This window comes from Chiloscyllium punctatum, chromosome 31, assembly GCF_047496795.1.
Source record: "Chiloscyllium punctatum isolate Juve2018m chromosome 31, sChiPun1.3, whole genome shotgun sequence".
NCBI classification, from domain to species: Eukaryota; Metazoa; Chordata; class Chondrichthyes; order Orectolobiformes; family Hemiscylliidae; genus Chiloscyllium; species Chiloscyllium punctatum.
This window is the reverse complement of record NC_092769.1, coordinates 71,636,925-71,652,776: the sequence shown is the minus strand read 5'-3', so window position 1 is coordinate 71,652,776 and position 15,852 is coordinate 71,636,925. Positions and strand designations below refer to the sequence as shown.

General features: G+C 44.0%; 1 protein-coding gene across 12 annotated transcripts in view; it reads right to left on the bottom strand.

Annotated features, from left to right (window-relative positions):
* LOC140457049 (RNA-binding protein 4-like) overlaps window positions 1–15,852 on the bottom strand; it is an 82,637-nt gene that overhangs the window by 54,354 nt on the left and 12,431 nt on the right. For 2 of the 12 annotated variants that reach the window (XM_072550982.1, XM_072550981.1), the window contains one exon: window positions 7,016–14,709. The exons of 9 other annotated variants lie outside the window; for them this stretch is intronic. In XM_072550982.1, coding sequence (XP_072407083.1) covers window positions 14,135–14,709 — 575 coding nt within the window. In that variant the 3' untranslated portion in view covers window positions 7,016–14,134. Of the gene's footprint in view, window positions 1–7,015; window positions 14,710–15,852 lie in introns of those variants that run through there. One more of the 12 variants, XM_072550991.1, reaches the window with a different exon arrangement.

The following is a 15,852-nucleotide window of genomic DNA, read 5'->3' as shown; positions in this document are numbered from 1 at the left end:
GTGGTCATGGATTTGGAAGGTGCTGTCTGAGGATCTTTGGTGAATTTCTGCGGTGCACCTTGGAGATAGTACACACTGCTATTCTCCATTTACTGCTGATAACCGCTATTTAATATTCTTTGGTTGACAGAATTCCAACTGGCTCTCCCTAACTGCACCGTTTTTAATTTGCTACCGCAAATGTGCACAATGACAAATCATCTCAAATCAATCAACTTGCAAAGACATGCCAAATTTGACTGCTGCTCAAAGATTTGGGGAAATTGGGCATACATGACTTTGGACCAAGTTCTGGAAAATAGGCTGAGAATAGTTAGGTAGTAGTTTTTGACCAGCACAGACTCAATCTGCCTCTTCTTGTGCTGTAGACCTTTCCCAAGACATGGGTGCCACTGGTTAAGCCAACATTTACTGCCCATCCCTAATTTCTTCTTGGGGTGGGAGAAGTGGGGTAGATACCCCATAGCGCGACTGATACATTTCATCCTCATAAGATGCTTGAAACACTCATTTTCTTCAGTGTTTTATGCAACACTGATTGCACAGGGAGAAGTGGAAGGAAGAAACAGAGTGCAAGGGGAAGCAGAGAGTTTCATCAGATTGATGTTGCTCAGTTTTGCATTGAATAGTAATCTCAAAGATCAAAGCAGAATAGAAGAAGTCTTTTCAGCAATTTAATGAGGTAAGAAAATGATGATCCATTTGGCATGATCTCTAACAGCTGAAGGCTCTCTGAATAATGTCAATTGAAGAGCTGGAATATTTTACAGTACAAAGACTTTCATCCTTATTGTAGATTAAAAGATACCTTAATTACAATGCAAATTGAAGCTGATGCTGAACATTGACGCACTATAAGATATTAGGAGGGGAGTAAGGAATGCTTCCATTTCCCCAATTTCCTCTCCATTGCATCCAAAATCTTGCACCATCACCAGGTAAGTTAGCAGGCACACTGTGGCTGAGTGCAGTTGTCCAGACAAGGAGCAGATCCTCACGGCACTCCACGTGTCTGATGACCTAGTGCCATTCTCCTGTCTTTCCCCCATATTCTTGCACATTATTTCTATTCAAATAATTATCTAATGCCTCCCTGAAGGCCTCAATTGAACCTTGCCTCAAAACACTTCTGAGCAATTCGTTCCAGACCTGAACAAGTCAGGTGAAACAGTCTTTTTCTCTTGCTACTTTTGCAAATTACTTTAAATTCATGCCCTCTTGATCCCGATCTTTTTTACAAGCGGGAACAGTTTCAATCTACACCATCCAGACATGATTTTGAGAACTTTAACAGATCTCCTCTTAGCCTTCTCTCCAAGGAGAAAAACCCCAAACTCTCCAACAGACCTTCACAACTGAAGTTGCTGATTTCTGGAACCACTATTGTAAATCTCTTCTGCACTTTCTCCATTGCGTTCACAACTGAACTGCACCCAATACTCCAACTGAGGTCTAATAAATGTCTTTTCTGCTACTCAATGCCCTTCACACTGTATGTTTGGTTAATTGCTCTACCCAACTGTCCTGCCACATTCTACTACCTATGCACATCTTCACCCGACTCTGTCTGCTGAGGTGGAGCTGGGTGTTGCAGATGCTGGAGATTACAGTCAAGATTAGAGTGGTGCTGGAAAAGCACAGCAGGTCAGGCAGCATCCGAGGAGCAGGAGAATAGATGTTTCGGGCTAAAGTATTCATCAGGAATGATGAAGGGCTTTAGCCCGAAACATCAAACTTCCTGGTTCTTGGATGCTGTCTGACCTGCTGTGCTTTTCCAGCACCACTCTAATCTCTGCGCTCTTGCACTTCCTAGATGATTGCATCCCTATTTTATGATGTCTGTCCATTTTCTTTCTACCTATATACATCACCTTACACTTCTGTGTGTTGAATTCCATCTGCCATCTATCTGCCCACTCCACCAACTTGTCCACATGCTTTTAAAATTCTACACCGCTCTCCTTACTAGTTACAATATGTCTCTATATCGAAGAGTGTGGTGCTGGAAAAGCACAGCCAGTCAGGCAGCATCTGAGGAGCAGGAGAGTCGACGTTTCGGGCATTCCTGATAAAGGCCTGACTGGCTCTGCTTTTCCACACTCTTAAACTCTGATCTCCAGCATCTGCAGTCCTCACCTTCTCCTCATCCATATTATATCATCCACCAATTTTCAAACTGCACACTAAGATCTACAACATTAGCATGTTTCATGAAAAGCAAGGGCCCCAACACTGATCCTTGAGAAACACCACTGCAAATCTTCTCTCCATCCTGAAAGATATCCACTGACCACCATACCTGGCTGAACAATAACAAAACATTTTGTTACTTTGTTGCGTCCCTATTATTCCATGGGCTATAAGTTTTCACAAAATAGTTTTGTGGCACTGAACTGGATGCCCTTCAAATGTCCATGCATACCACATTTGACTATTAACTAATTTGACTAATCCCAAATAATTGTTTCTAGAAGCTTCCCCATCACTGAAGATAAACTGACAGGTTTACAATTGCTCTTAAAGTCTTTTCAGGACAAAGGTGTATTGTCTACAATTCTCCAGTCCTTTGGCCCCGCCTGAGTCTAGGAAAGATAAAGATGACCACCAGTGCCCCTGCAACTGTTACTCTCACTTCCTTTAACATCCTGAGATACATCACAGTTTATCTGCCTCTTTACTGATTTTGAATCCTTCCAGTGACAGAACTTCCTCCTCTCTCACCATGACCTGAGTAGCATCTACCACCTTGGTAAAGACAGACGCAAAGTATTTATTTAATACCTCATCCATACCTCTTGCCGCTATGTGCAAATCTCAGTTTTTGGTTCTTAATTGGCCCTACTCCCCCTTTACCACCCTTTTATGCATGATGCACCTGTCAGGGATTTTGGACTTCACCTTTACGTTGGCTGCCAAAATTTTCTCACAAACCCTCTTCAATTCTCTAACGTGCTTTTTTTTAACCTTCCTCTGAACTTCTGTATTCCTCATATTGATCAAATGTATTTCTACCCAACACCTTCATAGAAGAGAACTATGACCTATACACACTGACAAAGGAAAGCAGACAATTTCTCTGTGCGTAATTTAACCAAGCTAATGTTCTTTATCCCTCTCAGGTATCACAAGGCACTTGCATCATGCATTGAGAAAACTCCTTGAAGTGTCCCAGGTCACAGGACTTAGGGGAGCAGGCAGATGCCTGGAGAAGTCAGACGCCTGGAGAAGTCAGACTAATTTGACAGGTATTTTCAAAACAAGAGCTGGCAGGAGAACAATGGGCCAAATGACTTTCCTTCTGTGTTCCATTAAAGAATCTAATTTCACCAACAGTCGTATGGATTGAGCTGCCAGAGGAAGTGGTGGAGGCTGGTATAATTGCTACATTTAAAAGGCATTTGGATGGGTATATGAACAGGGAGGGTTTGGAAGGATATAGGCCAGGTGTTGGCAGGTGGGAGTAGATTGGGTTGGGATATCTGGTCAGCATGGGTGAGTTGGACCGAAGGGTCTGTTTCCATGCTGAACATCTCTATGACTCTAGGTTTGTTCTTCTCTGCAAAGATCTTCTTAATGTCAATTCTCAGCTTGATGCTCCTCAGCTATGGAACCAGGCAACAAAATTCACTGTTCTTTTCGAATGTGTCACAGAGTGCAGCCAATGCCAAGCTGATCCTTGCCTCAAGTCCACTGGTTCAAGGCTCTATGAATAAGCCAGCAGCACAGATTAGGAGCCACAACCCAGACCAAGGATCAATGGAGATTGATTCAATTCACTGGCTGGGCAATGAGAACGTACAAATTATCTTTTTATTTGCAGAGATGCTTTCTGCATTTGGCTTTCAACACCCAGCACGCACTGAGTGATGCATATGGCAGGATCAGATACATCAAGGTGATTTAATAGACTGTAAGAGACCTTAAGGCATAGAACATAAAGGCTCCAGCAGTAAATGATCAGCTTTTCACAAAGACGCAGACATACTGTGAATCTTAAAAATCCAATAAAACTCCATCAGCAAAATTAGATTGAGACATAAAGGCTAGGAGAGGTTTCAAACTGGATCAAAGACATGGCATGCTTTCACTGCAATTTATACCAATATATCTTTACGCAAAAGCCCCAAAAGTGTTTGGTGGATGTGTGATTGAGTTGGGAAAGGGTGGGGGGGGGGGGGGTGGGTGGTGAGGCAGCTGAATTTTGTTTTCAGTGTATATTTTTGTTAATGGAATGTGGGAGCGGGTGGTCACTGGTTAGCTCCAGCACAGCCTAATCCCCGGAAGTGGTGGGAAGCTGCTATCTTGAACTGCTGCATTTCTTGGGAACTGCTGAATTATTTGGGGCTTCAGTTTGGAACCCCAGGGAGTGAGTAGATGAGCAGTTAGTATGTTAGCCCTTTCTCTGTGTCTCAACTTGAGGACGCAAGACGGATTGTACCCTCACCATTCTGCAGCCCTGGTTGGACTCCGCTAAGTCGGCACCCAGAACAAGGAGGCCTGTGTGGGTGATACAGTGCAGCATTACACTGTTCATTCAAAAGAACATAAGAAATAGGAGCAGGAGTAGGCCATCTCACCCATCGAGCATGTTCCACTGTTAAGATCGTGGCTTATCTTTTTGAGCACTCAGCTCCACTTACACCCCTGCTCACCATAACTCTGAATTCCCTTAGTGTTCAACAATCTATCTATCTCTACCTTACAAACACTCAACGAGGTAGCCTCAACTTCTTCACTGAGCTGGGAATTCCAGATTCACAGCTCCTTGGGTGAAGAGGTTCCTCCTCAGCTCAGCCCTAAAGCTGCTCCCCATTATTTTGAGGCTATACCTCCTAATTTTAATTTCATCCACCAGTGGACACAATCTCCCTGCTTCTATCTTATCTATTCTTGCTCATCAGAACTCATGTTTTGTTGGATCTTGCTGATTCTGAGCTGGGACAGGAGTAGGATCTCTGAAGCTCAAGGTAAGGTATGAAGAGTTCTGAAAATACTCCATCTGCACCTCACCGCCAGTCGGGACTTATGCTTCAAAGTACATTTAAGATGCACACAGCAGATACGAACAGACCTGTTGGTGGTGACTTCCGCAGTTGGAATAGGGTACTAACAGCCCAAATTACTGTTTACTGCCAATATTGCAAACTGTCCTGCAGGCTAATTACATCAACTTAATTTAAAAATCCCGCCAAGAAAATAGTGGCTAAATAACACAAAATAGTTTATTAGCTGTAAAACACCGAGACAGGTGATCGTGAAATGCCTGTATACAAAAAGATAAATATTGTTCCCTCTACCAGCACACCGCCCATACTAAGATGATGAAAGTGAGGGGATAGAAGTCTTCCATCATTTGTATTCAAGACTGCACAGTGGGAACTGGAGCAGTTTCTTTTTGAGCAGATTTGAGGTATTGTCATGAACATGTGAAAATGAATCCTCAAACAGAATTGTAGAGTTGCTGGGCTGCCTACAACATGCTTCTACCTGGATCAATGACCAATACGGGAATCTGACTGCACGCTCCAACTTCAGAACTCATCTATTTCCATTGAGACAGCAAATGAAGGAGCAAAGTGGCAGACTGATTAAAGTAACAAATGCAGAAAGTTTTACATTTTTAAAGAAATGAAAATGCTGCCAATGTTCAACAGGTCATAGAATCTCTACAGGTGATGCAGAAAGAAACCATTTGGCCCAGTGAGTCTGCACCGATCTCCCAAAGAGGTTCCTACCCAGACCCACCCCCCTTATCCTATCCCTGTGACCCCGCATTTCCAATGGCCAATCCACCTAACCTGCACATCTTTGGACTGTGGGAGGAAAGTACAGCAACTGGAGGAAACCCACACAGACACGGGGAGAATGTGCAAACTCCAAACAGTCACCCAAGGCTTTGAATCAAACCCAGGTCCTCCGCACCAAGAGACAGCAGTGATAACCATTACACCACGGCGCCACCCTGGTCAGGTGTGGAATGAAAGAGGCGGCAGCAACTGGAACATCTCAGGTTCAGCTTACAAGGATCAACAGAGCCCGGAAACAGCAGGTTTGAAGGCAAATAAAAGTCTGTGATTAGGAGAATTCAAGATGATTAAGCTTCAGTAGCGGGGCTGGCAACAGAGGTGACTTCGCGCAATAAAAAATGGAACAGAGATCTAGGAAATGTGTAATCGGCAAAATGCAGAAATCATTCACCAACTCTTAAAGGTTACCTCCATCTTACTCTCCCAACAAATGCTCCTCAAACTATCGAGCTCATCCCGTTGGTTCCAATCTTTCTAAAAAAACTTACATTTATGTGGCAAGGCTCTTGCGGTAGCACCTCTACCTTTAGGCTAGGACACCTCAGTAAAGTTCCACCCAAACTTACTAACATTTTATTTTTTTAAACTACTAACCACCAGCAGTAACCATCACCCGTATACCAATTAAATATTTAAAATTTAATATTTAAACATTTAACACGGATCCCAGTATGGACAATGCGAACCATTAGAAGTGAGGAGGGAGGTAGGGAGAGAGGGCAATGTAGAATTGGAAGGGGGGAATAAAGCACTGTTGCCCCCGCAGTGACCACATATTTCTCGAGGCATCAAAAGCATTGATGGACACTGCATGCTCCCTGGAAAGTCTTTTTTTTCTAAACCCAGAAGTACTATTTCACACAACCGAGGGTGGTGGTGGAAGACTGCTTTTCGGACGGGAGGCCTGTGACCAGCTGCATTCTGCAGGATTGGCACTGGGTCCGCTGTTGCTTGTCATTTATCTGAACGATTTGGATGAGAATATAGGAAGCATGGTTAGTAAATTTGCAGATGACACAGAAAGTGGTGGGAATAGCGGATAGTCAGGAAGTTTATCCAAGAGGAGGAAATACAGCACTGTGTCCCTGCATTGCCACCTCTCACTAGGGGCCTCAACAGCATTGATGGACATTGCATACTCCCTGGAAATGTCGCATTTGTAACAGAAGGTAACAGATCACAAAAACAGGAGCAGATAATTCTGTCCCTTAAGCTTGTATCGGTCTATTTAATTACATCCTAAATCTCTTTGTTCAAATAGTCAACACGGTTGTACATAAAATAAAAATACTGCAGTTGCAGTTTCATATCTTTCATGCAACGTACAAGTTACTGATCCCTTCTAGACATTTCAGGTATTCCTGTGATGCTGTTCTGATCAATGCAAGACGAGAAGCCATCGAAAGTGTGTATTTTTTTCAAAAATCATTCTGTCTGCTTTGAATACACTCTGGGCTGGATATATTTTTTTAAATTCAATCATGGGAGTAGGGCATCACTGGCAAGGCCAGCTCTTTATTGTTGATCTCCAATTGACCAGAGGGCAGTTACAAATCAAACCACGATGCTGTAGTTCTGCAGTCATGTGTAGGCCAAGACCGGGTAAGAATGGCAGTTTCCTTCCTTAAAGGACATTAGTGAACCAGATGTTTTTTTCTGACAATTGTCAATGGTTTCCTGGTCATCGCTAGACTCTTAATTCCAGATTTATTTTTACTGAATTCAAATTCCACCATCTGCGATGGCAGGATTCAAAGCCCAGGGCCCTAGAATGTTCCTTGGGACTCTGGATTAATAGTTCAGTGATAATACCACTCAGCCATTGCCTCCCTAAATCGGTGTGACCCAGGTTGAGAGAGAAGAAATAGTGAGGCTTGGGAATGAGACGTTTGACTTGGGACCACAGATGATTAGTACTTTGTACACCAGCAGCACAGTTAAATATTCTGCAATTAACCCTCGACGCTGCTTCAATAACATACTCTTGACTTCAGCCTCATATTTCACAACATTTTCCATGTTCAAAGCACTTCTTAAAATCTTCATTTAATACAATGATCTTCAGAATCTTTTAAAATGACTAACAGCTACCCCACACTTTCTTATTGACACAACCCAGGCACTGGTGGTCAACTGCTCAACCATGATAGGCATCACAGCCAACCTTCAGTCCTGCTCTTTGAAGCACTGGCTCTCAAAGCCAACGCCAGGCACACACCACTGGAGATATGCAGGAATGATAAACCTGGGACCTTATTGATCCATGCAGTGCAGCTACAGACTGGATAAAATTTAAGTGCCTAGTTGTTTGCTTGCCTCGCCATCGATTCTGGGGCAGTAAATCTACCTCTGTGGGTTCTATTTGGCTTTCTGCACCTTGCCCAAACTCGGCTTCCTTAATGTTTGAACCTGAACAGCAAGCAGCATCAAGTTGTTCAAGTGTGGCAGAGCACTGGAGAGTTGGGCCTAACTCTGGTCCTCCCCAAGATCAACACTTCCAAGGTACATGCAGTATTCAGACGTGATGAACTTGCATCTGAAAAGATGCGAGAGATCAGACAGCTCTTAGTCTGTGACAGTATCACAGATGCTAGGGGTACCTAGTTCATTGTGCTAGTTTAGAATGCAATGTAACTCCAAGATGGTTACGCAGCACCAGACAACACAAAACTCTCTGCAAACGGCACATACAAATGGATATTAAAGCTTTTAAGATATCAGATTCTCTCTTCCAGCATCAATGCCTACAAACTGTCAGTCACCATCCCAATGACTCAGCTGTATAGGGGAGAGACTGTACCAAGAGGTTTGCCAGTATTGATCTCTTGTCTAAACCAGGATATCTGATCTCTGTTTCAAGTAGCACCAAGGTATCTTTAGAAATAAAAGAAACAAACAGTCTCACTGCCAAGGAACCCTCTCATAATCCACTGACCCCTGCTAGAAAGTGACTTGTGGATATCGAGTTTGGACTGGATTGCACTCAGCACTTTTGCCCTTCACTCCAAGACTGAACAACCTCACAGAATTGTTACAGTGCAAAAGGTGGCCATTCGGCCCACGGTGCTTGCACTCGTTCTTCAAATGAGCATCATCACCAGGTGTCAATCTCCTGCCTTTACCCCACATCTCTGCACGCATCCAATGCCTTCCTGAATGCCCCAATTAGACCTTCCTCTACCACACTTGCAGGCAGGAGATTTTGTTTTTATGTTTACAACAATAGAAGGTGGTTGCACACAGTAACCACCTGGCTTGCTTTTCATTATAGAATTTAAAAACTCAAATCTCACTGCCTATCAAAAATGGTGTACGACGCAAATAACCAGAACATTCACGAGAAGTTTCTGAATTACTAGTCCAGGGGCAATACCGCTACATCACCACCTCCCCAAACTGGTGAAGCCACAACCTAAGGCCACTTACATACCAAGCAACATGCCAATACAACAGAGTGCGCTGGGTGATCCCACAACCAGTAGATCAGATCTATTCTGTGCAGTTCTCCCACATCCAGTTGTGAAAGGTGCTCAGAAGTTAAGTAGCAGGAGGGAGGAGGTGGCTCCCCAAATACTCCCCTCCTCAATGACTGCAGATCCCAGCAGATCAGTGTAAAAGATGAGGTTGAAGCATTTGCAACAATCTTCAGCCAGAAGTGCTCAGTGGACAAACCATCTCAGTCTTAGGCAGAAACCTAGCACAGTTACAGCCCTGGCACCTACCCAGCATTACGGATAATTAAGCAGGTTTGCCCTGTCGACAGAAAAGCTTGACAAATGCAATCCAGAAAATTATGGTGCCACCAGCCTACTCCCAATCAAAGTAAATGAAGTTGTCAACTGTCAGCACTTACTCAGCAATAAGTTGCTCAATAATACTCATTGTGGGTTCCACCTGGCCCACACAGTTCCTGACCTCATAACAACCTTTCTCCAAATATGGATAAGACAGCTGAACTCCTGAAGTGTGATCACAGCTTCTGCCCTTGACAACAATGTGACATTTTACCAAGTGTGGCTCCAAACAGCCCAAATAAAACTGGAGTCACTGAATCAAGGAGGGAACTCTCCATGGAGTTAGACCCAGCACAAAGGAAGATCGCTGTGATTGTTGGAGGTCAATCATCTCAACCACAGGAGACCATTGTAGTAGTTCTTTAGGGAAATGCCTTTGGTCCAACCATCTTCAGCTGCTTTGTCAATGATTGTCACTCCATGATAAGGTCAAAGGCAGCGATGTTTGCTGATGAGTAGACGATATTCACAAGCATTCATGACAACTCAAGCAATGCATATCCAAACACAGCTAGGCCCTGACAGCATCCAGGGTTAGCCTGACAAGTGGCAAATAATATACATGCGCTACATGTGTGCGGGACAATGACCATTTCCAACAAGGGGAGAGTCTAACCATTTCCCCTGGACATTCCATAGTACTAGCATTTCAGAATCCCCTATTATCAGCATCATTGAACAGAAACTGAACAGAAAAATCTATGTAAAAATGATGGCTTCAAGTGCAGGTGACATGCTGGGAATTTTGCAGTGAATAATTCCATCCTGGGCCTTCAAAGGCTGTTCACCATCTATATGCCATGACAGATATGCTATACACTTCACTTGCTTGGAAGAAGACAGTCCTAATGACGCTCATGGAACTCAACATCATTCAGGAAAAAGCAGCGTGCTTGACTGGCATCTCATCTAACATCACTGACATTCACTTCATCCACTATCGGTGCAGAGAGGCAGCAGCATGTACCACAACAAGAGACACTGCAACAACTCACACAGGCTCTTTACAACACCACCTTCCCACCAGCAACATCTACTACCTAGGAGGCCGAAGGCAACAAATCCATGGGATCAAAATTACCTGCAAATTTCCCTCAAAGCCACACACCATCCCAACTTTGAACTATACTGCTGTTCCTTCATTGTTGTTGGGTCAAATTACTGAAACCCCCTTCCTAACTGCATTGTACTTTCCCCTAAAACCCAAGTGCTGCAACAGTTCAAGACGCAGCTGACCACCACCCTATCAAAGGACAATAAGTTCCTTTTTATTCCTTCACAGGACATGGGTGTCACTGGCTAGGCCAGCATTTAATGCCATCGCTAATTGGCTAGAGGTTGGTTAAGAATCAACCATATTGCTGTGAGTCTGGAGCCACACGTAAGCCAATCCAGGTAAACATGGCAGTTTCCTTCCCTAACAGGACACTGGTGAACCAGATTGGTTTTTCCAACGATCTACAATGATTTCATCGTTAGACTCTTAACTCTGGATTTTTATTTAATTCAATTTCCACTAACTGCTAGATCCCTTATACATTACCTGGGTCTGTAGATTAATAGTCCAGCGATACCACTAAGCCATTGCCTCCCTAAACTGGTGATATGCAATAAATGCTGGTTTAGCTTGTGAGTCCCACTTTTGCCATGGCGAATAAATGTAACTTGGATGCAGAGTTAAAATTGGTATTTTGAGCGTATATGGCCTGGAGACCCCTTCAAAGAATGGGAGGGAGCGTTTGGGTGGGCCGGTAGGATCGAAATTCAGCCCAGGAAGCTTTGTTCAAACCTTGGCTGTCCTGGTAAACATGCCTCCTGCGACCAACATCTTACTGCGCCCATGCATTTACCTAATGATAGTTACCTCATGATATTCAATACAGTTCAAATTACTCTACTGGTTGTTGAAGTCTTTGGGATTGCTACTGACGTTACAACTTATTAAGTCACTGGAAGCTCCTTTTGTCCTCTATACACTGAAATACAACACAAAGAATCACAGTAAAACAAAGCTGTTCTCATCAAAACCTCTAACTCTTGGCCCAGTTAGCACCAAATTTGTCAAAACATCCTACTGACAGCCAGAGAAAGTGCCTGTCTACAATCAGGAAATTTAAGGTGAAATATGGGGTCTACTGACTGCTCAAATATCATGCAAGTATACAATCCATGTATAGCATCAAAGCATAAAGCTATGTACCAGAGAGCAATATATTAGTAGTTGAATTTCAATTTTAAATTATTACGATGACACTTACTTCATCACTATATTTCTCTTTATCACTTTCATGATTGCAGATGTCACTGACAATGTATCTGTTTCCCATCCCTAATTGCCCCTTGAAATAATTAGCTTGTTCAGCCATTTCTGAGGGCCACTAAAAGTAAACCACTTTGCTGTAGATCTGGAGTCACATTTAGGCGAGTTGCAAAAAGCAGGCTAACACTGTCACAACACAGCAGACAAAAGGATGTCCAACAACTTCAAACCAAGCATGTCGAACTCACGCTGGGTGAGGAACTCCCTTATTCAATCCTACTTTGCCAGTAAGTGGCTAAAACTTATTACCCGTGGATTATTGTGTTGATTTATGCAACATTTCTCCTCTATATCCAATTTTCAGCATGTTTTGATTACGTGTAGGTGACTGCACAGGGAATACCAAACAGAGGGATAATTCTACCAGTGAAAGAGGCTATGCAAAGATATCTATCAATTACTCATTGGCTTATACACTGTATGAACACCACACGTGAATGCCCTATTTCGGTAACTCTTCACTGCTTAATTGCCCTGCTGTGACCAGTTTAGGCCCACTCACAGAAACCGTCTTGGCAAGTGTGATCAGCAAGTATGGGGGGGAAATAAACATGCATCGGAACTTGTCTGATAGCATTCAGAGAGGCTACAATTCTTGTATATGAGGCAGATCAGCCTGGGAATGTGGTGACCAGCGAACAGGTCCCTGGATACAATGACAGCAACATCAAGCACTTTCAGATCGGACAAGAGATAAAGCTTCCTCCGCACCATCTTGTTAACACAGCAAAATGCAATGCTTTAATATTTACTGCAGCCCAAACCATGTCAGATGTGTCCTTGAAGGATATTTAGTACAGATATCTGGTAGATTTCCAGTAAGGATCCATAACCCAAGTATCACTGGCTAGGTTCAAAACCAGATTCCCATTGCTGATCAATTCACAGTCTTGATACAATGCCAAGTTTTTGATCCCAAATATCATATGTCTCAGCTCAAGTGACCACTGACCATGCACAATCAGAAAAGGCAGCAGACAAAGCCAAGAGGAGTCAGTGAGTGGCAGGCATCAACTAATTTAACTCAGAGGAATTGTCAGGGTCTGCCTGAGCAAAGCGCTAAACTGGGCAAGTAGCTAGCCTTGATAATATGGCCTCAAGCCACCTCTTGTTAGGCAGAAAGACTGTATCCCAACTCTCACACCAACTAAAGAAGAAAGGGACCAAACGCAAAGCAGCAACTCGGAGCCAGGAACTGAATGTAAAACACCTGGTATTTATTGTATTAGTTTTCAATACAAGAAAATGCATAAACTTAAAAAAAAGAGAAGAGTCAGTTTTCTACTGCTGACAGAGGTGCAATGTACTCCTGACCAGCACAAAGAATTGTTACGACTTAAAAACAGAACACGCAGAACAAGCCTGGTTTTCAGAGAAAGGAGGAGAGGGGTTTGGCCACTGCTCACTGCCAGCACAGTGAGCTGGTGTCTAGAACTGAGTTGTACTTTTAACTGTTTCTAAAAATAAAAGATTAGGGGTGGGGTATCGCACCAAATGTCCTTTGCGCTACATCCCGCACAACCCGAAGACTCGCACGTATACTGGGGGGGGGGACCCGGCTCTCACCCGGAGATACTTAATAACTCCTGCAAGAAACAAAAAGAAGTACACACAAGGACGTCAATTTTGATTTCTAAAAATATATATGTTAAAATAAAGAGGCACACATCTCACCTCAAGTTTTCAGCCTGAAATCAACCACTCTGAAACACGCAGCCATTTCACCCTGTCCTACATGAGCCATGTCGATAACAGACTCAGAGACATTCAGTGGCTAATGCACAAAGAACTGAGATCCTCGGCAGCACAGAAAAGAAAAAAAAACTGTTCAATGTAAAGATAAAGATCACGAGGTTCTGTTACCACTAAGCACTTATCAACTTCAGTAACGGTGCAGTCTGCTGTTCTGGTCAACGTTCGCCCAGTCACCTGCTGTCATCACCTCTACGTAGAAGAGCTCTGGCTCCACAAGTTTCCTTCCAATAAAATATGTGATTGGTTCCAATCCACACATAAATCTTAATGGAAGCACATCAGAAGCCTCCTAAATAACACTGGGAATCCCAGCCCACCCTGAACCAATGTCACCCTGGGAGGAAGGGGGCAGAGGAAGAGGAGCCTTGAAGCTCCTTGTGCAATAGCCACCTGAAGTAGCACCTGCAATGTCAGACACACACCTGCAGTTGGAAAGAGGATACTGCCTCACCTTTGGATCAGAACATAGAGTATCGCGAACGGTCCACGTAGGCATTTCCCATTGTGTTCGGTATGTCATATGGAGATCTATTGGACAGTGCTGCCGCATTGACTTGTGTGTAATCAAACCCATATCCGGTGCTCGAGGGGGCCACAGGCATCTGTCGCAGAGGGCTCCTATCCCGGTTGTAATAGGGAGGGGACGAGGGCAGCACTGGGTGCCTCCCATAGGGATCTAACCCGCCAGGGACGCAACTGGCCATCGCGGTGCCTACAGGTGCAAGCTGAGTTGGCCGCCGATCAAAGTAGGGGTCTCCCGTCGCCGCATATGGCTGTGCCGGGTAGCTCTCGTAGTGGTGAGCCATCCCGTACCGCTCATCGTACACAGGACGCTCTCCGTATGCTGAAATGGGCCGCGTTGGGTAAGGTTGGGGGTAGTCGCAAGGGAATCCACCGTCAAAACTGCCGCGATCTTTGGGGCATTCTTTAGACCAGTGGCCCTCTTTACCGCACCGGTAACAGCCATTTTTCTCGCCCATCCCAGGTTGTGTCCGAAGCCGGCTCCTCGACAGCTGGACATGGATCCTTTTGCCTTTGAAAACAAGACGCAAGAGAGTTTGCTCAATGACACTTCTCTTTGGAAAACAAAATGCGGTCTCTTGCCGTGGTTCTGTTTAAACCCAGTGCAGAAGTGACAAGGTTTGGGATAGGATTTAGAGTTCTGGTTACAACTGTTACCAAAGGAGGCAGGTAGAGTGGCAGGGGAATCGACTAACCATCATTTAGTTAGGAGGGAGTGGAATGGGGAAAAGGAGATTTCAATTTTCTAAATGTTCTTGTGCATGAGGCTGAACAGAGATTGCACTCACCCACAATTAGTACTGGGGGAAAATTGTCAACTAGTTCTCTACACTGCACACTTGAAAGAGAGAGAGGGGGTAGTCTCTCAATTAAGGTTCCCTAAAGGAGTGGAAATTCCTCACAAGAATACAGCTGCAATTTCCTGAGTGCTACAGGTCTGACAGACCTTAAAACCTTGTACAGGAAAGACAGCACCCAGTTGATTGAATACTGCATTACCAGTGATGGTACCCAGAGTTTTGTCTCCCTTTCCTCCATCAGTTGAGAACTGTGGCTGGGTGCCATTATGCACTGGTTCTGACAGAGAAGGCGACTCAAGCTCATGGCAACCATCAGGCAGAAAACAACATTTTTGTTTTAAAATGGCAATCTTTTTGTTGATTCTTAAGAATGGAGAAGTGTTTTTCAATTGAGATGCGCAATTCCCTAGTTACTGCTCACCCTTTAAGACAAATGCTTTTTGGTACTTTTGACTCAACCAAGCCTGGAGAATGAAGAAAAACAGGTGCTGAGCCAGACAGCAAGGAAACCAAAATATATGCCAAAGGATATGACATTCGGCTAGCTCACATTACTCATCAATTCAATGAGGTCCATGTGGAGTATCAATATTCCTCAAAGTAAGGAGGAAATTTACAAAAGGAGCAAGGTGATAAGGTTTCCTCTAAGGAGGGAGCAGACCAGTCAGACTGCGTTGCTGAATGGTATCCTTCCAAAGAATGCCAGAATAGTGGGAAGGAATCCCATAAGATGACGCAGAGCAGCATGCGTTTGACCAGGCATGAGAAAAGTCTCCACATACCCATCTCCATGGTGGACTGATGGAGTGGAACATGTGCTGACAAGGAAGGGAAAACGTAGCTGCAGAGAACAC